The sequence below is a fragment of the Ipomoea nil genome, unplaced genomic scaffold (genome assembly GCF_001879475.1).
Source record: "Ipomoea nil cultivar Tokyo-kokei standard unplaced genomic scaffold, Asagao_1.1 scaffold0865, whole genome shotgun sequence".
Classification (NCBI taxonomy): Eukaryota; Viridiplantae; Streptophyta; class Magnoliopsida; order Solanales; family Convolvulaceae; genus Ipomoea; species Ipomoea nil.
The window spans coordinates 677460-696002 of NW_017617293.1; the positions used below are offsets into that span (position 1 = coordinate 677460).

The 18543-nt window shown below is 32.3% G+C and overlaps 3 protein-coding genes across 3 annotated transcripts; all 3 read right to left on the reverse strand.

Moving 5' to 3' along the window:
• Positions 1-637: 637 nt before the first annotated feature.
• On the reverse strand, positions 638-3098 carry LOC109178635 (protein ACCELERATED CELL DEATH 6-like). The gene is made up of 3 exons (XM_019328170.1): positions 2365-3098; positions 1533-2080; positions 638-1379 (listed from the first exon to the last, which is right to left on the reverse strand). The coding sequence occupies exons 1-3, from the start codon at positions 3011-3013 to the stop codon at positions 813-815; spliced, it is 1764 nt and encodes a 587-aa protein (XP_019183715.1). The 5' UTR covers positions 3014-3098; the 3' UTR covers positions 638-812.
• An 8955-nt stretch (positions 3099-12053) lies between these two features.
• Positions 12054-14928, reverse strand: LOC109178664. Its single transcript, XM_019328201.1, has 2 exons — positions 14124-14928; positions 12054-13753 (listed from the first exon to the last, which is right to left on the reverse strand). Exons 1-2 carry the CDS (start codon positions 14926-14928, stop codon positions 12054-12056), a joined length of 2505 nt encoding a protein of 834 aa, XP_019183746.1.
• Positions 14929-15091: 163 nt separating this feature from the next.
• On the reverse strand, positions 15092-16308 carry LOC109178665. The gene is made up of 2 exons (XM_019328202.1): positions 16127-16308; positions 15092-16040 (listed from the first exon to the last, which is right to left on the reverse strand). Exons 1-2 carry the CDS (start codon positions 16306-16308, stop codon positions 15092-15094), a joined length of 1131 nt encoding a protein of 376 aa, XP_019183747.1.
• Positions 16309-18543: the final 2235 nt, after the last annotated feature.

Sequence of the window (18543 nt, forward strand, 5' to 3'; positions counted from 1 at the left end):
TAATATACTTTTTCTGAATATAAAAAATGTATATTTTTAATTAATATATTAAAAATACATTATTTGTGTAATAAATGTAAATTATTTAATAGTATGGTCCACACAGTTATGTGGACCATGGTCCACACAATAATGATTGGATTATCCTTGTTGCTTAGTATGAAAAATTTTTATACTATAATTTAATTGCATAACTCTTTAATTACTCTTCCATATTATCAATAATCTTGTTATAATCACGTCACTTTTTGACCAAAGAAAAGTTAAATTTTTACTACTACTTTTATCACCAGTTAAAAATACTTATTTTTTATTATATTGAAAATAATCAATTTTATTTTATACGGAGTATCAATTAACTAACTTTCATATTTAAATATTATTAGTTTATTTTAATTTTCATATTTGGGCATTAATTTAATTACACAATACGCTGATATGCCTATTATAATTAGTGTGTGTGTATATATATGTGTGTGTGGGCGCCTTTTTTTTAATAACTTAGGCTCAAGTTATACAAATTAAGAAAAATTGGAGGTGTTGGAATCTTTATTAGACCTCCTCCGGTTAGACTTGGGCTTGGGATTGGCTTTATCAACAAATATTTGAAAGGAAATAGACAATTGGGTCAATGATATATAAAAATTGGCATCACGTACAATAGAGACAGTACATATCATTTTAAGGCTCCAAACTATTTTACATACTCTTTTATCCATCTATTTTAACAAACAAAACACACTCTATCACAAAATATGCAGGGAAAAGAAAAACAGAAAGTTGGTGCTAAAAGCTAGCTAGCTAGTTTAGGCCTAAAGAATTCGCCGGATGAGAAACATATTTGTTAAAATGAGATAACCGATGCCGATAATGCTAAAAGTGCATACGGTAGCAACAACAGGTAAGAGAAAACGTGAAGGTGCTAAGGTGGACTCTATGCCATAAATGAATGCAGCTACAACAGCAGTGACAGCCAACATGATCATAAGCCTGCAACACATGAAACATCTCGTTGCAGATTTGTAGTTCTGGATGGATGAGGCTTTTGCAACCATCGTAAGATGTAAAAGTATCGACAAAATAGAGAATATGAAAGCGAGAGAATCGTAAATAACAAACATCTGAAATCCAAAATCGTGTAACAACAATGGCGTTCCTTGTGTTTTTCCATGATTGCTGTTGTATCCTCCTGGGACGGTTAAACCAGCTGTAAAGGTCACGGTAAATATCAATGAAGCTGCAACTATGTTTGTTCGATTTGTTTCTACCATAAAATGAATGTCCTTTTCTGTAATAACACATTCTTTCCTCAATGTCTTATTTTCTGTAAGTCCACTTTGACAACCAATTTTACCACCACTCCTTACAAGTTTCCAACCCTGCCACAATGTTATTCATGGAATATGATTTAATTAGTTTTACTTTCACTATTTACACAAATGTCACAATTCACATATATGACATGATGATAATTTGAATTAAATATATATGGCATGCATAAGATAATGATAAAAGTAGTAAAGTGTACTTACTAAGTAATACTTAGAAAATGCCCACTTGCTGTTTTGGGAGGCCATGGCAAATGGAGTTTGGTGTTGTTTATTAAAGACCAAATGCTTCCACATAACACCCTGCATAGCAACACGTTTCAAAGGGTTGCAACTAGAAACGGAAAGAAGGGCCAACGGTGTGTTTCCATCCTGGTCTTTCCCCTCAATAAGGCTGTCCGTTTGGGAGTACTTCAAAACATATTCTATCACGTTCAATCTATGTCCCAGTACTGCTTCGTGAAGGACATTTTGGGATTTGCTATTAAGCATCATCCAGCAATCTTGGAAGCAACTATTTGATATGCATTTCATCATTTCAACGTTGCCATACCTTGCTGCTATGTGAAATATCGGGGTCCACTCATCACCTTTCCCTGCGCAAAGGTAAGCTGCACAACTTTTTCCCGCAAGAATTATACGGGCAGCTTCATTATACCGGTTTATAATAGCATAGTGCAACAGCGTCCAACCTGAATCATCAGTCATGTCGCACAAGGAGATCTCCTTCTTCAATAGTAATTCCGTGCATCCTAATATGGATATATATTAGTTATACAAATATATGAAAACACTACTTATATTATGTTTGGTCGGGCAAAGGCCATAGTGGCATAATGCTATGTGATCCCTAGTCCATGATATAAATTGTCTATGATTTTTATCTATACTAGTCCACTCAAATTATTTCAATCATAAAGACCAATTAATAGTATTTAAGAGAAGTAAAAGAGCTCAAAAATTAAAGCGGGTAAAACAAATAAAAGACCTTTTAATTTGCATTACACACATATGTAATTAGGTGTAATAGGTGTACCTGGGGAAGATTCTAATGATGCATGAATAGCATTTCGACCCAAAGGTCCACCGTAAGTAGGATTTTTACATGTGTTCAGAAGTTGCTGCAAACCGTCACGGAATCCTAACCTTGCTGCTATGTAAATGGGTGTCTCCCCAGCATTATTGGCAGGGTATTCAAATTCATCATCCATTTCAACCAATAACTTTACCACTGCAAAATGCCTCATTCGCACGGCCTTGTGCAAGGCCGTGTCCATCAGATTATCTGTCATCCGTACCATCTCCATCTCTCCCACACCAGATTCAACATCCATGTACTCCTTGGTGGCACTGATAAGAATAGAGACTATGTTGGCATAGCCTTTCTCCGCTGCATAATGTAACGCACTTTCCCTTTTCTTATTCTGAGCAAATAACAAAGACAATAAGGCTGGTGCATGATTGTTATCTTTCCCTCGTAGTATGTTTTCCACAAAATGTTGGCGGCCGTGGAGCGCTGCAACATGCAGCACAGTGTTTCCATTTGGCATAACTTGGAGGCCATCGTCTTCCACCGCCGCCGCGCTTTGCTGCTCTAGAACTGTATAGTAATCTTCAGGTTTATCCTCCACAGCTGCTTTGTATAAGGCCAGCTTCATCAGATCAATGCGCACAGGCAATTCCATTTGAGCACGTACTACTGTATGTATCAAATTAACTAAAGATGGTTGATATTGTAGGAGTGTGTTGTGTTGCCCCTAGAAATTGAAGTGTGCAGGCTGCAGTGAAGGAGGATAGATATATAGATCAGATTCAGAGAGGAGTTGGAAAGTGCTTGGTATTTGCAATGAACCTTCCTAGCCCCGGTCCTGCTATATTTAATGGATATATATTACCATTTAAATTTTATAGTTGATATATGGTACGGACGTACTATACGGTGCAACAATTATTTCCTCATGGAGATGTTAGCTGATTGTGTTAATTAGAGAGTATAAATGGTTGATAACATTAGCTGATTGTAGAAAATTATGTATTTGGTAAATTAGCTGTTAGCTGATAGCTGTTTGGTATATTTTTTTTTTCTAAAAAAGTTAATTGAAAAAGTTGCTTGGACTAGCTTTTTGAATTTTAGCCTTTTGGAGTTGTAAAAAACTAATTAACAAAACATTTATATTGATATTTTAAGTAAATTAAACAATTAATAGTGGTCAAATAAGCCAAAATTAACTTATAAGTCAATTTTTTACCAAACAGGGCCCATAATTATCTCCAAAGTAGTTAATTTTACTCTTAGTGCTTGACGTCCAAATTCCAAAATTTTAAAAAGGGAAAATGACTAGTCCCTGAATTTTACCATAATGGATATATAATCCAATAACGTAGAATGGTGAGATGTCATGCATGTTATACTATACAATGTCATAATATTGAATAATGCAAACTGGGAATATTTATTCTGATAAATTCGAATGTTAACGTGGATATGCAAATATAATATAAATTATGTTAATAATTTAATTATAACTATTTTATATTGTACGCCTCAAACATTTTTTTTCTCCAAAAATTAAGCATTAAAGTAAATGAATAGTTTACAACTTCAAATAAATAAAAATTATACAAAATATAAACTACAAACAAAATATAATAAGACACATTTGGTCCCGTGATCTGATTTGTATGATTGCCACCGTTAGTACAATAATGTCAAATGCTAAGGTTTATAAAATACCCTATGATAGGTTAATTAACTATTTTGAATTTATAAAGTCATTATTATAAGCTCATAAAATTATTATTATTATTATTATTATAGATTTATAAACTTATTATGAGCCAAACACCATGTGCTCAGATGGCATGTAGTGATCTTTCTTATGTGGAATGTCATAAGATCAAGTCTTAGTGGAGTTGTTGTTGACTCTTTGTACCTCTATAGCTCATTTTTATTGAACTGATATATTAAAAAATATATACCAATATGTGTAATATTTTAAAGGTTTTAACAGAATATATTTTTATACATTAATTTATTTAATAAAAAATAATATTTATTTATTTAATGATTAATTGATTGATGTCATTTTTATAAACATGTAACAGTATCATTTTTATAATGATTAATTAGCTTTTACAAAATTATAATTTTGCTTATTGAGTTTTGATTCCTAAGACATATTTGGTCCTTCGATCTGATTTTTATAATTGGTCACCGTTAGTCCAATAATAACACAGGCTAAAGTTTAAATAACTACTATAATAGATTAATTAATTATTTTGAATTTATACCGTTGTTACTATAAGTTCATAAAATCACTATTACATATTTATAAGATTACTATTACATATTCATTATACAATTATTGAAATACTATTTTAAAAAAAATTAAATCAATATGAGTAATATTTAGAATATTTCAACAAAATATTTTTAAAATATGTTTTTTATATATTGATTTTATTTATTAAAAAATAATATATTTAGTTAGAATAATGTACTTTATGTGTTAGAATAATAAATTTATTGGTGTAAGATAATGTATTTTATGAGTTGAGAATAATGTACTTAATATTTTAAACTAATGTATTTTATAAATTATAAAAATATATGTTGCAATAGTAGAGTTGAGAAGAAGCTAATAAGCAATAGAGAGGAAAATGCAGCTCACGTTCAAATATGCACGACTCATGTCACACAATTAACGTCACGATTTTTTTCTTTATTTTGAACCGTGGCCCACTAAGCACACGCAATAATGATTTGGCATACTACCTTTCGGCTGCCTTGCAGAGTCAGTCACATGGGCCTATGGCCTATGGGGTTACTCGGTAACTTCCTTGTAAACTCTCCTTCTTCTTCTTCTTCTTCTTCTTCTTCTTCTTTTTTTTTTTTTTTTTTTTTTTTTTTTTTTGAACTTCTGAAGTCTCCTCTATCATCTCAGGAAACATGGTAAAGATGATAAAGCAAAATTAACCAAACTCCACTAAACAACGTTATAGGAAAGTTTTCAAAAAGTGAAGTATTCAAATCTTTATCAAATCTATCATTTGTCTCTTATATATACTATAGAAAAGTGAAAAAAATATTTTGTTTAGTACTATTATTTACGAGTTAATTCTAGCAATGGTCCTCCGACTATAGTGATTTTTTAAAATTAGTCCCCGATTTTTAATTTGGACACTTTAGGTCCCTTGACTTTCAATTTCTTTTCAATTGAGGTCCTTTCGTTAGAATACGGTTCATTAGACTTTAAATGAAGGGGTAAACTCGTCCTTTCACCTGCCTATGTATTATTCTTCGTATTTCTCCCTTCGTATTTCGCTGTTATACATTGTAAACATCTCAATAATAGAGGAGCACACACACGAGTAGTCAGCAAATGGGGAACGACGAGGAACATTTTAGGGTTTCGACTAAGATTATCTTCATATATATCGCGTATACAATGGAGAAATACTAAGAATAATACATAAGCAAGTGAAATGATGAGTTTACCCCTTCATTTAAAATTCAATTAACCATATTCTGACGAAAGGATCTCAATTGAAAAGAAATTGAAAGTCAAAGGACCTAAAGTGTCCAAATTAAAAGTCAATGACTAATTTTGGAAAATCAATATAGTCAGAGGATCATTGCTGGAATTAACTCTATTACAAAGTAATATCTATTTTATACTTTCTCTATTTGTTGCAACGCAAAGAGTCAATATCTCACTACCGAGGTTCGATCCTGTGACCTCTTAAGGAGAGTCACAGAGGGGTCATCGAGCACAAGGTGCAAAAAATATTAATTGTTCTTGAGAGGAAAAGAAATTTAAGAAGTTTAACAGGTGTTCTAACACTTAAAAAAATCAAATTTATCAAAAAAAAAAATTATATATGACTTTTGTAAATTATAAAAATGATAGATTTTGGAAAAGTATGAGTTAAGTGTTGTGTTAGGCTTACGCTGAAAGTTTGAATATTTTCCCTTTTGACAGTGACAGTTTTCTTCGCCGGAATGTTGCTGGTTCATAGCTCGCCGAATGTAATTTTGGTCTGCAATTCATTTTCCCAAATTGAAAGGAACAAGAAAAGACGGTTTTGCCCATTCAAATTCAGTTTAAATGTTGACTTAAGATTTTCCGGTCACAATTCACCGGTAATTTGGTCGAAAATTGAAAAAAATTGCATAGTCAAGGTACTAAATTAACATTTTTGAAAATCAAGTGTTGCAATTAACACAACTCCAATAGTCAATGGACCAAAATTGAAATTTTCTCTATTTTTTTGTAAAATATTAAAAATCATAGGTATTTAAATTGTAACTATTTAATTAATTGCTAAATTTGTTGTTGTTGTTAGTATGATATCCATGTGATGCACGAACTTAAGATTATGGCCATGTTTGGTAAATGGTTACGTTGTTAGCTGTTAGCTGATAGCTGTTAATTAGAGAGTATAACTAGTTGATAACATTAGCTGATTGTAGAAAAGTGATTGGTAAACTGGCTGTTAGCTGATAGCTGTTTGGTATAATTTATTTTTCTCAGAAGCTAATTGAAAAAGTTGCTTCGAGTAGCTTTTTAAATTTTAACATTTTGGAGTTATAAAAAACTAATGAACCAAGCATTTATATTGATTTTTTAACCAAATTAATCAAACAATTACTAGTGGTCAAATAAGCCAAAATTAGCTGATAGGCTAACTATTTACCAAACATGAACTATAAGTATTATTGTTATGTTATGATACTAAGAACTATTAGTCTTATTAAATTTCAACTATAAATATGTTATGTAAACCTTATTTATTTAAAAAGATTTATTTATGTGAGAACTACGTTGATTTTATATTTAATTTATTCTTTTTTATATGTGGAAACCATTTATAATTGTGGTTTCAATGAATTCACAAATTATATTAAATATAAAATTTTTATTAAGACTTGAATTAAAAATTAAAAATTATTAAAAACTTCTTAATAAACAACATAAGTATGTAGTTGAAGTACAAATCATATTCAAGTCACTAAAATTCAATATTTTGGGACCATTGGTATTGTTAAATCACATACAATTGATCATGGATTTATCTTCAATAACAATTCAACGTGAGATAGTGTTTGTCCTTTAATTTTATTAACGGTCATGGCATATGAAAGCATTTCAACTAATATAATCATCAGAGTTGTAAATTGAAAGAATACATCTTTTACCCCTTACCCTAAACTAAAAATGAACCTAGGTAACTAATTATTATATTTAATAAACTATTTACCTATTCATTTCTAAATACATCAATTATTTTAAAAATATACATCAATTATTAAGAATATGTATCTTATATAATTTAATTATTATATTTTTCGTTAAAGGCAATAAATACAAAAGGAAAACATAATTAGTAATAAATAAATACAAATAATAATCTAAACACATTTCATATACATAAAAACAAATTAAATTTAAAAAATGAATAACTACAATGCCAAAGAAATACAACTAAAAATTTACACTTACATCTTTATTGAGGTGCCTCAGCTGAACCACAGAGGCTAGACCTTTGCCACTGCCGCTGGTGAGACTCAATATCTTATCATTCTTCTCAAATTTCACCCCTATGACCAACTGAGATGTGTGTTGACCACTAACTAATATCCGGGTTTACCCCTCTTTCATGTTCCAATATATATATATATATATATATATATATATATATATATATATATATATATATATATATATATATATATATATATATATATATATATATATATATATATATATATATATAGAGAGAGAGAGAGAGAGAGAGAGAGAGAGAGAAGGATCAAGTGCATTTGGGGCTTTCCGTGCGGTTGTGCAGGTGGACTCACATTAAGCATTCACTGGCGCACATTAAATACACAAACAAAATATATTCAGAACACAAACTCACGCACCTTAAGCATACAACTCACGCATCTTAAGCCCAACCTTCACGCACCTTAAGCACAAAAACACACGCACCTTAAGTTTAACAACAACTCACATTAAGTACAAAACTCACGCACCTTAAGCGCTAGACTCATGCATTTTAAAGTTTCAACAACAATTCACATTAAGTACACACTCACGCACATTAAGCACACAACTCACGCACTTTAAGTATATAACTCACGCACATTAAGCACTACACACGCACACACATTAAGCACAACCCTCACGCACCTTAAACACAAGATTCACGCACATTAAATACAAAACTTACGCACATTAATCACCCGCACAACCGCATGGGAAGCATTCACCCGCATTGGAACTTATGTATATATATATATATATATATATATATATATATATATATATATATATATAGACACACACACACATTAATAATTATCAAGTCTAATGTAATTGTATACATTTTAAACACAATAACATAATGACTGTCAATAATAAGTTATTATAAATTGCAATGTTGCAAAAAACGTTAGGCGCCCCCTAGGCGCCAAGGGGGCGCCGATTTTTTTATTTATTTTAATTAAAAATAAAATTAAAAATAAAAAAATTTCAAAATTTAGTAATAAAACATAAGGTTTTCATAGTTATTTCTTAGAAACTATTTACGAAAGTGGTTGAAAAATTGTTCAAAAGATTTTTTAAACCATCTAAATACATAAAAAAAAAAACTAAAATTAAGAGCTAAAGAAGCATTTCTCAAAAAAATACGCGATTTGAAAAAAAACATTTGTCCAAATCGGACAACCGAGTCAAAAGTTATGCATTCCGGAACTTTTCTCACGTTTTCAACAAAAATAAAAAATAAAAAAATCCCCGAACCGGTCGGTTAGGCGGTCTAGGCGGCCGCCTAGATCGCCTAGCCTGCCGGCCGCGGAGGAGGCCACCGAGACCATTCCTCGCGGCGGCTTCCCACCGCCTAGCGCATAGGCGCGGTTTTTACAACACTGATAATTTGACAAATTATTACAAATTAACCAAAACTACATAAATATAGAGTCCAATGACCAAAAATAAACAAAACTTAAAACAAAAAAAAAAAAAAAAAAAAAAAACACACACACACACACACATTTAGAGCATATCATTACAATTGTATTAGTCGAATAAAATATTATGAAGCCCCCCCTCACAATACGTTAACTATACAATTAATTCCATCAGCGGTCACTTGTATTTGGTGGTAATTTCAAATTTAATTTCAGATTATCGTTTTTGTCATTTGACATTCTAGATTATTATTTTTTGGATACTTTTTTAGTCATTCTCATTACTTTTCTTATTTTTAATAAGGTCATTTTTATCTTTTTGGTCATGTAGCATTACCCAACAAGAGTTTTATTCCATAAAAGATTACTTATTATTTTCCTTGAAGTATATACTTTTCTCAGGAAGCTCAATGTCCAAATTAAATATGGAATGGATAAAGTTACAAGAACAAAAAAAATCACCAAAGTTTTAAAATTTTCCATTAATAATAATAATAATAATAATAATAATAATAATAATAATAATATTTTTAATAATAATAATAATAATAATAATATTTTTAATAATAATAATAATATTTTTAATAATAATAATAATAATAATAATAATAATAATATTATTATTATTATTATTATTATTATTATTATTATTATTATTATTATTATTATTATTATTATTATTATTCTTACTAAAAATAGGAAAAGTCATGAGAATGACTAAAATTGTCCATAAAATAATAGTCTGAGATATTAAATGACAAAAAAGATAGTCTAAGATTAAATTTCATATTGTAATTTGCCACCAAAGACATACAAGAGACCTCTGATGGAATTAACTCTTAACTATAATACCAAACTACATAAGTAAATATATATATATATATATATATATATATATATATATATATATACACACACGCACATACACATACACACACACACACTAGAGATCACGGCATTGATATGATCTAGTCAAAATCAACAGTCATAATGAAGAATTTTTTTTTTTTAAATAAAATATGGTGGCATTATTGTAATTTTGCGTAAGTTCAAAGCTTAATGTGCATAAATTTATTGCTTTAGGTGCTTAAGTTTAAAGTGCTTAAATATATAACTTAAGGTGCATAAATTTATAACTTAAGGTGCGTAAGTTTATAGCTTAAGGTGCATCACTTTCTAGTTTAAGGTGCATCAATTTAACTCTTAAGGTGTACGATTTACAGACTCTAGGTGCATATATAAATTTCAATCTTAAGGTGCATCAATTTTCAACTTAAGGTGCATGAATTTAACTCTTGAGGTGCACAACTTTGATTCATTAGGAATATCGACTCCCATACTCTAGGTGCATAAATTTAAAGGTTAATGTGCAATATTTTCCAACGCATAAGTTCGAAGCTTATTGTGCATCAGTTTGAAACTTCAGTTGCATCAGCTTGAAACTTCAGGTGCATCAGTTCAGTACTTAAGGTGCAACACTTTGAAACTTAATTTACAACAGTTTAGTACTTAAGGTGTATAATTTCAACATTTAAGGTGCATCATCAGTTCGAGACTTAAGGTGCATATATTCAAAAACTTAAGGTGCATCATTAGTTCGAGACTTAAGGTGTATAAATTTGACACTTAAAATACATCAGTGCGATACACTTATTTCAAGACATCAATCTTCCTTTGAATCATCTTTTTTCTCTCTCTCATTTTTTTTTTTTTGACTCATCATTTTTCTATTTAGGTTGTTAATGCAGAAAATAAAACTAGATAATGATGGTAGCAGCTGAGCCTCCTCCAAAAGAAGAAATTGAAGAGATTATGAAAAGCGGCATAACCGGCATTCTTGCCTCAGAGAAAAAAAAAATTGAAGGTCATGGATATTACCTGGTGGCAATCAATTTCTTAGTTGTTTCGTACGTTTCAACGACGCGTGTCCCGATTCCCGATAGTAGTGCTCTCCGTATCCCGATACCCGACAATAATGCTATCCAATAATCTACTTGACCTCATAAACGACGCGTATCCCGGTTCCCCATAGTAATGCTCTCCGTCTCATTCCCCTTTTGTTTTTTTAAGCACGGTCTCTTTCCATTATGGTCCGTTTGGAAAGCAGGAAAATGACTTCTAGAAAATAGTTTTTGGAAAATAAGTCATTTTTTGGAAAATATTTTCCTTTTCCCGTGTTTGGTTGCATTTGGAAAACTGTTTTGATGTGTTTGGTTCATTTTCTGGAATATAAGTAGAATGGTATAATTAAATATTTTAATTATTTTATTTAGAATAAAATATATATTTTAAATGTTTAGAACTTAAAAAAAAAAATTAATTCTGGTTTCCGGCGGAAACCAGTTCCGCCAGAAGCTATTAAAAAAAAATGAAATAGCAAATGGCGGAAAATGACTTCCGCCAAAATTTGGCGGAAGTCATTTTCCGCCAAATTGAGCACATTTTCTCCAGTCAACGAAAAATGAATTCCGTTGACTGGATTTTCCAAAGTGCAGCCAAACACCAAAAACCTGGAAAATGATTTCCAGAAATAATTTTCCGGGTTTCCAAACACAGACTTAATTACGTAGTATATATTAGTACTAGTATTTGACCCGTGCGATGCACGAGATGTAAATTAAAAATTATTAATTGTGTGTATGTTATGTTAAAATTTGTGTGATGTATTTGGGAATACAACAAAAAACCTATGAAAATGGTATGTTACAAATAGTTGCAAGGTGTTGGTAATATAAAAAGAATACATTACAAAATTACAAATTATTGAAAACTTCATGATATACAACATTAGTGGTTGATGTAGTAGTTGAACTTGAGTCTTTTACTATCAATATTTTGAGACCGTCTGGATTATTAACCCGAGATGCATCTACGTACAACTGACCGTGTACAAAAACCGGTTTCTTTAGTATTAAACCTACATGAGTCAACGTTTGGCCTTGACTTTTGTTTGTGGTCATCGCATATGAAAGCATCAATGGAAATTGTCTTCGTTGAAACTTGAACGGCAATCTTGGATCCGATGGTGACATTGACATTCGGGGGATTAACACTTTTGTACCTTTGTTGGGACCAGTGAGAATCTCGCCTTCAATAACATGGTCTACTAGCTTTGTGATTATCAACCGAGTTCCATTGCACAAACCAAGAGAATGGTCAATATTTCTCATTAACATTACTGGTGAGCCGATTTTCAAATTAAGTGTATGATTTGGTAGACCTGACACCCGAATGCTATTTAGAAATTCCGGTGTGTGTACATCTCCAAGTATACCGTTATCGCCATCGGCTTTGCATACTGCGTCTGAACTATAGTATGACCTGTTTTCGGCATTATGCAACTCAGTCATATAGTCATTAACTGCGTTGACCACGTCGAGCGTTGGTGCTAATATAACACGACCTATCAGATGCTCGGGGTCAGTGTTTCCATTTGCAAACATTGGAAATATACTGTGCACAATTGTTTTAATGTCGTCCCCTCCGGATGATACTAACATGTGCTTTGGTATTTCAACCTTTGCGAACCCGTCATTCCGCCCACCCAGCTTTCCATCGCCGATATTGGCAATCCAGTTAGCAAACTCTTGTAATGCCTGCCGGTTCCCACCGTTGTGTACCGAACTTAGCCTGAGGTTTTTAGTCAACCTTAAAACTTTGCAACTATCCCATAGATATGATGAATTTATGGCGGAAGAAACAATGTCTTGCCGTGTACCTTTTGGAACTACTGGAAGAATTTGGCGAAAATCTCCACCCAAAACAACTGTTTTACCACCAAACGTCTTCATTTCACTATTAGGGTCTACAAAACGCAACAAATCCCGCATGGTTCGATCTAACGCTTCAAAGCAATGCTTGTGCATCATGGGAGCTTCATCCCAAATTATCAAGCTCGTCTTTATCAACAATTCAGCCAAGTCGCTACCTTGTTTAATGTTACAGGTAGAGTCCTCATTTATTGCAATAGGTATTGCAAATCTCGAGTGTGCAGTTCGGCCACCTGGTAACAACAAAGAAGCTATGCCACTTGATGCGACATTTAAAACGATCTGGCCTTTGCATCGGACTGCAGCTGATAACGCTCTCCACAAGAAAGTCTTTCCTGTTCCACCATATCCATAAACAAAAAATAAGCCACCTTTATTGTTGGCAATATCTTGGATAACAGTATCATAAATGAGACCCTGTTCTTCTGTTAGTTTGGCACACATCACTTCAGAATCTGTCTTCAATTGTTCCGAATTGTAACACAACTCTTCAAAAACCAATCGATTTTGAAACAACCTTGTATTATCAGTACTTGGTGTGGGCATCGGAGGGTAGTTTTTTAAAGACTTGTTTTGTTGCCCCAACAGGTTTTCCAATTCCAATAATGCAAAGTTCTTTTTCTCTTCCTCTGTTAAGACCAAATCTGTTACAATAGCAACATCCAAATAGTTATAAGTATAACCTAAGAAAATTGTTGAAGAGTTTATTGTATCATAAAAAATTTACATTACCTTGTTGTTTTAATATTCTTATTTGATAGTGTTGAGCATCTTCACACAAATGTTGCTAAACTTGATTCCAAACATTTTCGGGTCTAATAATTGAGGATGATGTTAGTAAAACAACAAATAGCTTCCTCAATGAATGCGTAGTTGACCAGTAGCTTGCCTCATTTATAACATCAATGTACTCTTTATCGTCGTCTAGCAATCCATGAGCATAACACGCATCTCTAAAGGTCAAGTACTCAACACTGTTAACTGTCCTAATATCTTTGAAACTTTTTGGACCACGGACTATGTTCAATAGACACCTCAAATAATATATTTCACCTGAAGCTGGAGGTACATAGAATATTCGACCAATTGAGGTTCTCTTGGTCTTTCTTGGATGCCATTCACGGATGTCCTTTTTCCACACAAATTTGGTAGGCATCTCAATGCAAGTCAGCAAACTCGCTTCTTTGAAATTCTGGTTGGCTACAAACCATGCATTAAACATACTTTGACCAACGGTTTCTCTATTGAGGACATTATCAATCGTATCATCGTCTTGGAATACAACTGATTGGCAATCCGGCAAGTGAAAGCTTAATCGCTCAACCGGGGGAGTTCTGTACTGGACTTCAAAACTAAACAACCTCCAAGCTGCCTCGCATGCAGATATGTATCTGCAATCATAGTACATGTTTATCTCATCCACAATCTCATTACCAGCTTCATCCATCGTAGTCTTATAAAACTCAGCAGTTACACGGTCGTTGCCCTTGTTTACATACTTGAAGAGGTACTTGATTGACCTAGATTGGTTACACCACTCTACATTAATGTGGGATTTGTATTTCAAAAGCAAGTACCGTTTATGTGGTACAACATATCTATTATCCAACTCTATTCCATTCTTTTTTATTGTCCTCTCATCATCCCTTCTTCGATACAACGGGTAACCATCTTGGTCAAAATGTGATGCATCAATGTATCTTTTTGGAAAATGCTTCGAACACTTGCCATTTGCCATGCACGGGGATTTACTCCTGGCAGCGCCACAGGGGCCGTGCAACATGAATTCTTCGACAGCTTTGTAATACTCATTGTCTGTCAGCTTGTCTGGGATCTCGGCTGAAATGATCGTGTCCATAAAAGCCGGGTTGGCAAAGTCGCTGGTCGCTTATAGGAACAGTAATATGTGAGCATGCGGAAGACCGCGTTTTTGAAACTCAATTGTGTATATAACTGTCAATAATGCATTCATATTGTTAGTTATAAGGTTCGTATAATAATTATTATATGAAAAATGACACTTATAAAGAACTACGGTACGCACCTGCCTTTACGCGACCAAATAGTTTCCCATTTTTTATTTCTTTAATTAAACAGTCTAGCTTCATTTTGAAAACACGGCAGACAATGTCCGGACGATCTTCAGCTTTCAAATTTCTTTTCTCCAAGAAGCGTTGTATCTCCGGCCATTTAGGATTACATGTAAAAGTAATAAACAGATTTGGATAACCTATAAATTTGCAAATTGCCATGGCGTCTTGGTAGTTTTGTATCATGTATCTTGCTCCTCCCGTGAAACTTGAAGGTAATATTATTCTTTTACCTTGAGAGCTGGGTTGAACTTCACCTCGCGTCAACGCATCAGACAGACCTTTGTACGCCTCACACCTCAAAGCTTTTTGATTTGACCTAATATAGAGCAACCTCGAAGATTCAACCATAGTATACGCATCAACCAAGAATTGTTGGAATAACCTTTTAGCATACATTATTGTTGAGATCTCATTTGATCTTTCGTGGATACGGAACGCGAAGTACTCTCTTTGTGAAACACTCTTTCTTGCAAAGTCTTGTTTTGTACCATGTGTTGCAAAATGTATATCTTCCCTAAAACCATCCTCTCCGTATGGAAATAAGATTGGGTATTGCAATGGTAAATAGGCCGGGTTTAATTCACTTATTCGTTTCAGGACTCCAGATCTAGACTCGACAACAATATCCCGCTGCCCCATCGAAGGGTCTATATCTCCAACAATGAGAGCCGCAACCTCGGAAGTAGTTGGTAGCGCATAAGTCCTGGCATCTTTAGTCCTCTTTCCTATTAATCTCATTCTAATTTGACTTTGAGGATTAGATTCCATAAATGACTTGGCCATTCGGAATGACTTAACCAACACATTGTGTTCATCTAGGACTTGCTTAATGCCATGTACTACCTCAATATGCAACGTAGAACCATTGTTTTCCTCCCTAAAAAAGGAAGAATATATAATATAAGATTTTTCGTATTAACCCATGATATACCCAAAATATTTTAGTAACACAAAATAGTATACCTCAAAGAGTTGAAGCGATTTTCTATCTCATTCTCTGTATCGTGAATGTATAATTGGGCAAATTTCGGTTGAATGCCAAGTGAAGGTAATAAGCTTCCAATCTGATGAAAATTTTGACCATTTATACGGAATATAGGCGGCGATGTTCCGTTGTTAATAGTTCTATCAATTTTTCCACCCATCGACGTAAAGCAAAACATGCTGTTATATGACCTTATATTATTTAAAAAACATTTGTTTTTATCAATTGATGTAAAGAATAGCTCATACAGCTTTTGAGGAGGCTTTCTCACTAATGGCAACTTTATTTTACCATTGACACAACATGCAGAGTATTTTGGACTTTCGCATGACCTTGAATTGCTTGACCGTTCATTGTACCAAAAAAATGAATTACAATGCTCGCAAACATACTCTGGATCACCAAGATCAAAATAATAATCTAAAAAAAAAAAATACATTAGTTCATATCTAACATAATAATGTATTTTAGTGTCGTCCAAAGATAATACGTTTTTGTCCTAACACATTTCATATGAACTCACCATTATTTGAGGGCATATTGCCATGTAACGGTTCAACAACTTCCTGAAAATCTGACATCAAATTTCGGCAATGTTCGATGGTTTCACTCTCCGGCTCTACCACGACTATTTGCATATTATTGTCATTTGTAATACAACAATTACTTTCAAACCCTAAAAGAACAATATCCCATTATAAGTAAAAATGATTAAATATTTACCTAAACATTATAACTGACTATCCCCTAAAAACCTCTCCTTCAATATATATTTATACCTAACTGCGAATCTGGTGATCGATTTAAGTCGAAGCAGCAATTTTGACGGTTAGATGTAGGTGGTTTGACGCGGTCCCAATTGACTTTACCGCAATTTGCTTTAATTAAAAATATATTGTAATAAGATTTGTTAGACTAATAAGTATTCAATTTGACTATATATATAAATTTGTAGTAATCTTACTACAATATATTTGTTGAACTTCATACCATTTGATATGTTGCTAAATGGCATTCTGCTACTCAAATCTTGTGTTGATGTAGTATGTATTGTCATTCGTATCGGAGAAGAAACTGTGCATTGCAACAACAACGATTATTATTATCTAATAGTTAAGATAAATGAGTACAGGATTCATAATTAGTCTGTGTAGTTTAATATAAGTAATCAATACATCGCTGGATTCTAAATTTATACCTAGTTGTGAATATGGTGTTCTATTTAAGTTGAACGAACGATTGTGGCGCTTTGTACTCGGTGCTTTATCACGATCCTCGCCACCTCGAGCGCAATTTTCTTTAATTATATTACAGCCATAAGAAACACTTGTTAGAATGTTAAGTATCCCATTTTACTGTTTGAATATTTTTTTTAAAATATGGAACGTTAAAAATCATGGTTTAGATTCGTACTATTGGATATGTTGCTTAATGGTATTTTGCTACTCAAATCTTGCAAAGGGGAATTCCGAATTGTCGTCCGAATTGCGGTTGAAGCTGTGAATTACAGTATCAACTTATATTAACAACTATTAATTATGGAAGTGCATTGTGATAAAGACCACACTTACCATTTGTCGTACTTAGCGAACTTTGGAAAACGCCAAGTAGTGGTGTACGATTGTCTGCATTGTTGCTGCATTCAATGGACGACATGTACGATGCATCAATGACAGTACGATTTTCATTCTCTGTAAAGAAAAAACAATGATATCACTATACATGCTATGTTTGGTGGACCAATTGTTGGGACTCATACCGAATCCTACTTTAATTATTCAATGATAGATTGTAAATGATGGCGTTAATTGAATTGTGTAATAATACAGATAATTTTAAACTAATACTAATAATTTACTATTTCACCATAATATCATTTTATTGTATCAAATTAATATATCGTAATATTATATAATATCATATCATTATATATTTTTTTTTTTGAAAATATATCATTATATAATTATATAATTATATAATATATATAAAAATGAAACTCTTTTTGTATAGCATTGTCTAAATTTTTAGGAATAACGTTAATACTAATAATTTCATAATACTTTTATTATTAATAATAACCTTTAAATGTGTAATGATACAAATAATAATGATTAGCGTAAGTGGTAAGCATTTGATGGTAAATAATCACAATACTAATATTAGTATAAGAATATTAATGGTGAAAATTAATGTTAGTCTAACAATTATAAGAATTGATCGTAATTTAGCCCACAGGCAATTATGTATTGGAATATAGTTTTGGTGAGTTTTATCATTACAGATAGGAAAGTCAATTTATTTAAAATATGGTTATAATATAAATAAATTGGCGTCTTCTATCATAAAGTTGTGATATATGTACATATATCCAAAGAATATTTTTATGTGTACATTT

Excerpts from the sequence above, each read along its gene's own strand:
- LOC109178635 (XM_019328170.1), bottom strand. The coding sequence starts at position 3,013 with ATGGAATTGCCTGTGCGCATTGATCTGATGAAGCTGGCCTTATACAAA. Across the intron at positions 2,081-2,364 it reads ATCATTAGAATCTTCCCCAG|GATGCACGGAATTACTATTG; the intron begins GTACACCTATTA and ends TATCCATATTAG. Across the intron at positions 1,380-1,532 it reads CATTTTCTAAGTATTACTTA|GGTTGGAAACTTGTAAGGAG; the intron begins GTAAGTACACTT and ends ACATTGTGGCAG.
- LOC109178664 (XM_019328201.1), bottom strand. The coding sequence starts at position 14,928 with ATGGACACGATCATTTCAGCCGAGATCCCAGACAAGCTGACAGACAAT. Across the intron at positions 13,754-14,123 it reads CTATGTACCTCCAGCTTCAG|GTTATACTTATAACTATTTG; the intron begins GTGAAATATATT and ends CAATTTTCTTAG.
- LOC109178665 (XM_019328202.1), bottom strand. The coding sequence starts at position 16,308 with ATGGGTGGAAAAATTGATAGAACTATTAACAACGGAACATCGCCGCCT. Across the intron at positions 16,041-16,126 it reads AATCGCTTCAACTCTTTGAG|GGAGGAAAACAATGGTTCTA; the intron begins GTATACTATTTT and ends TTCCTTTTTTAG.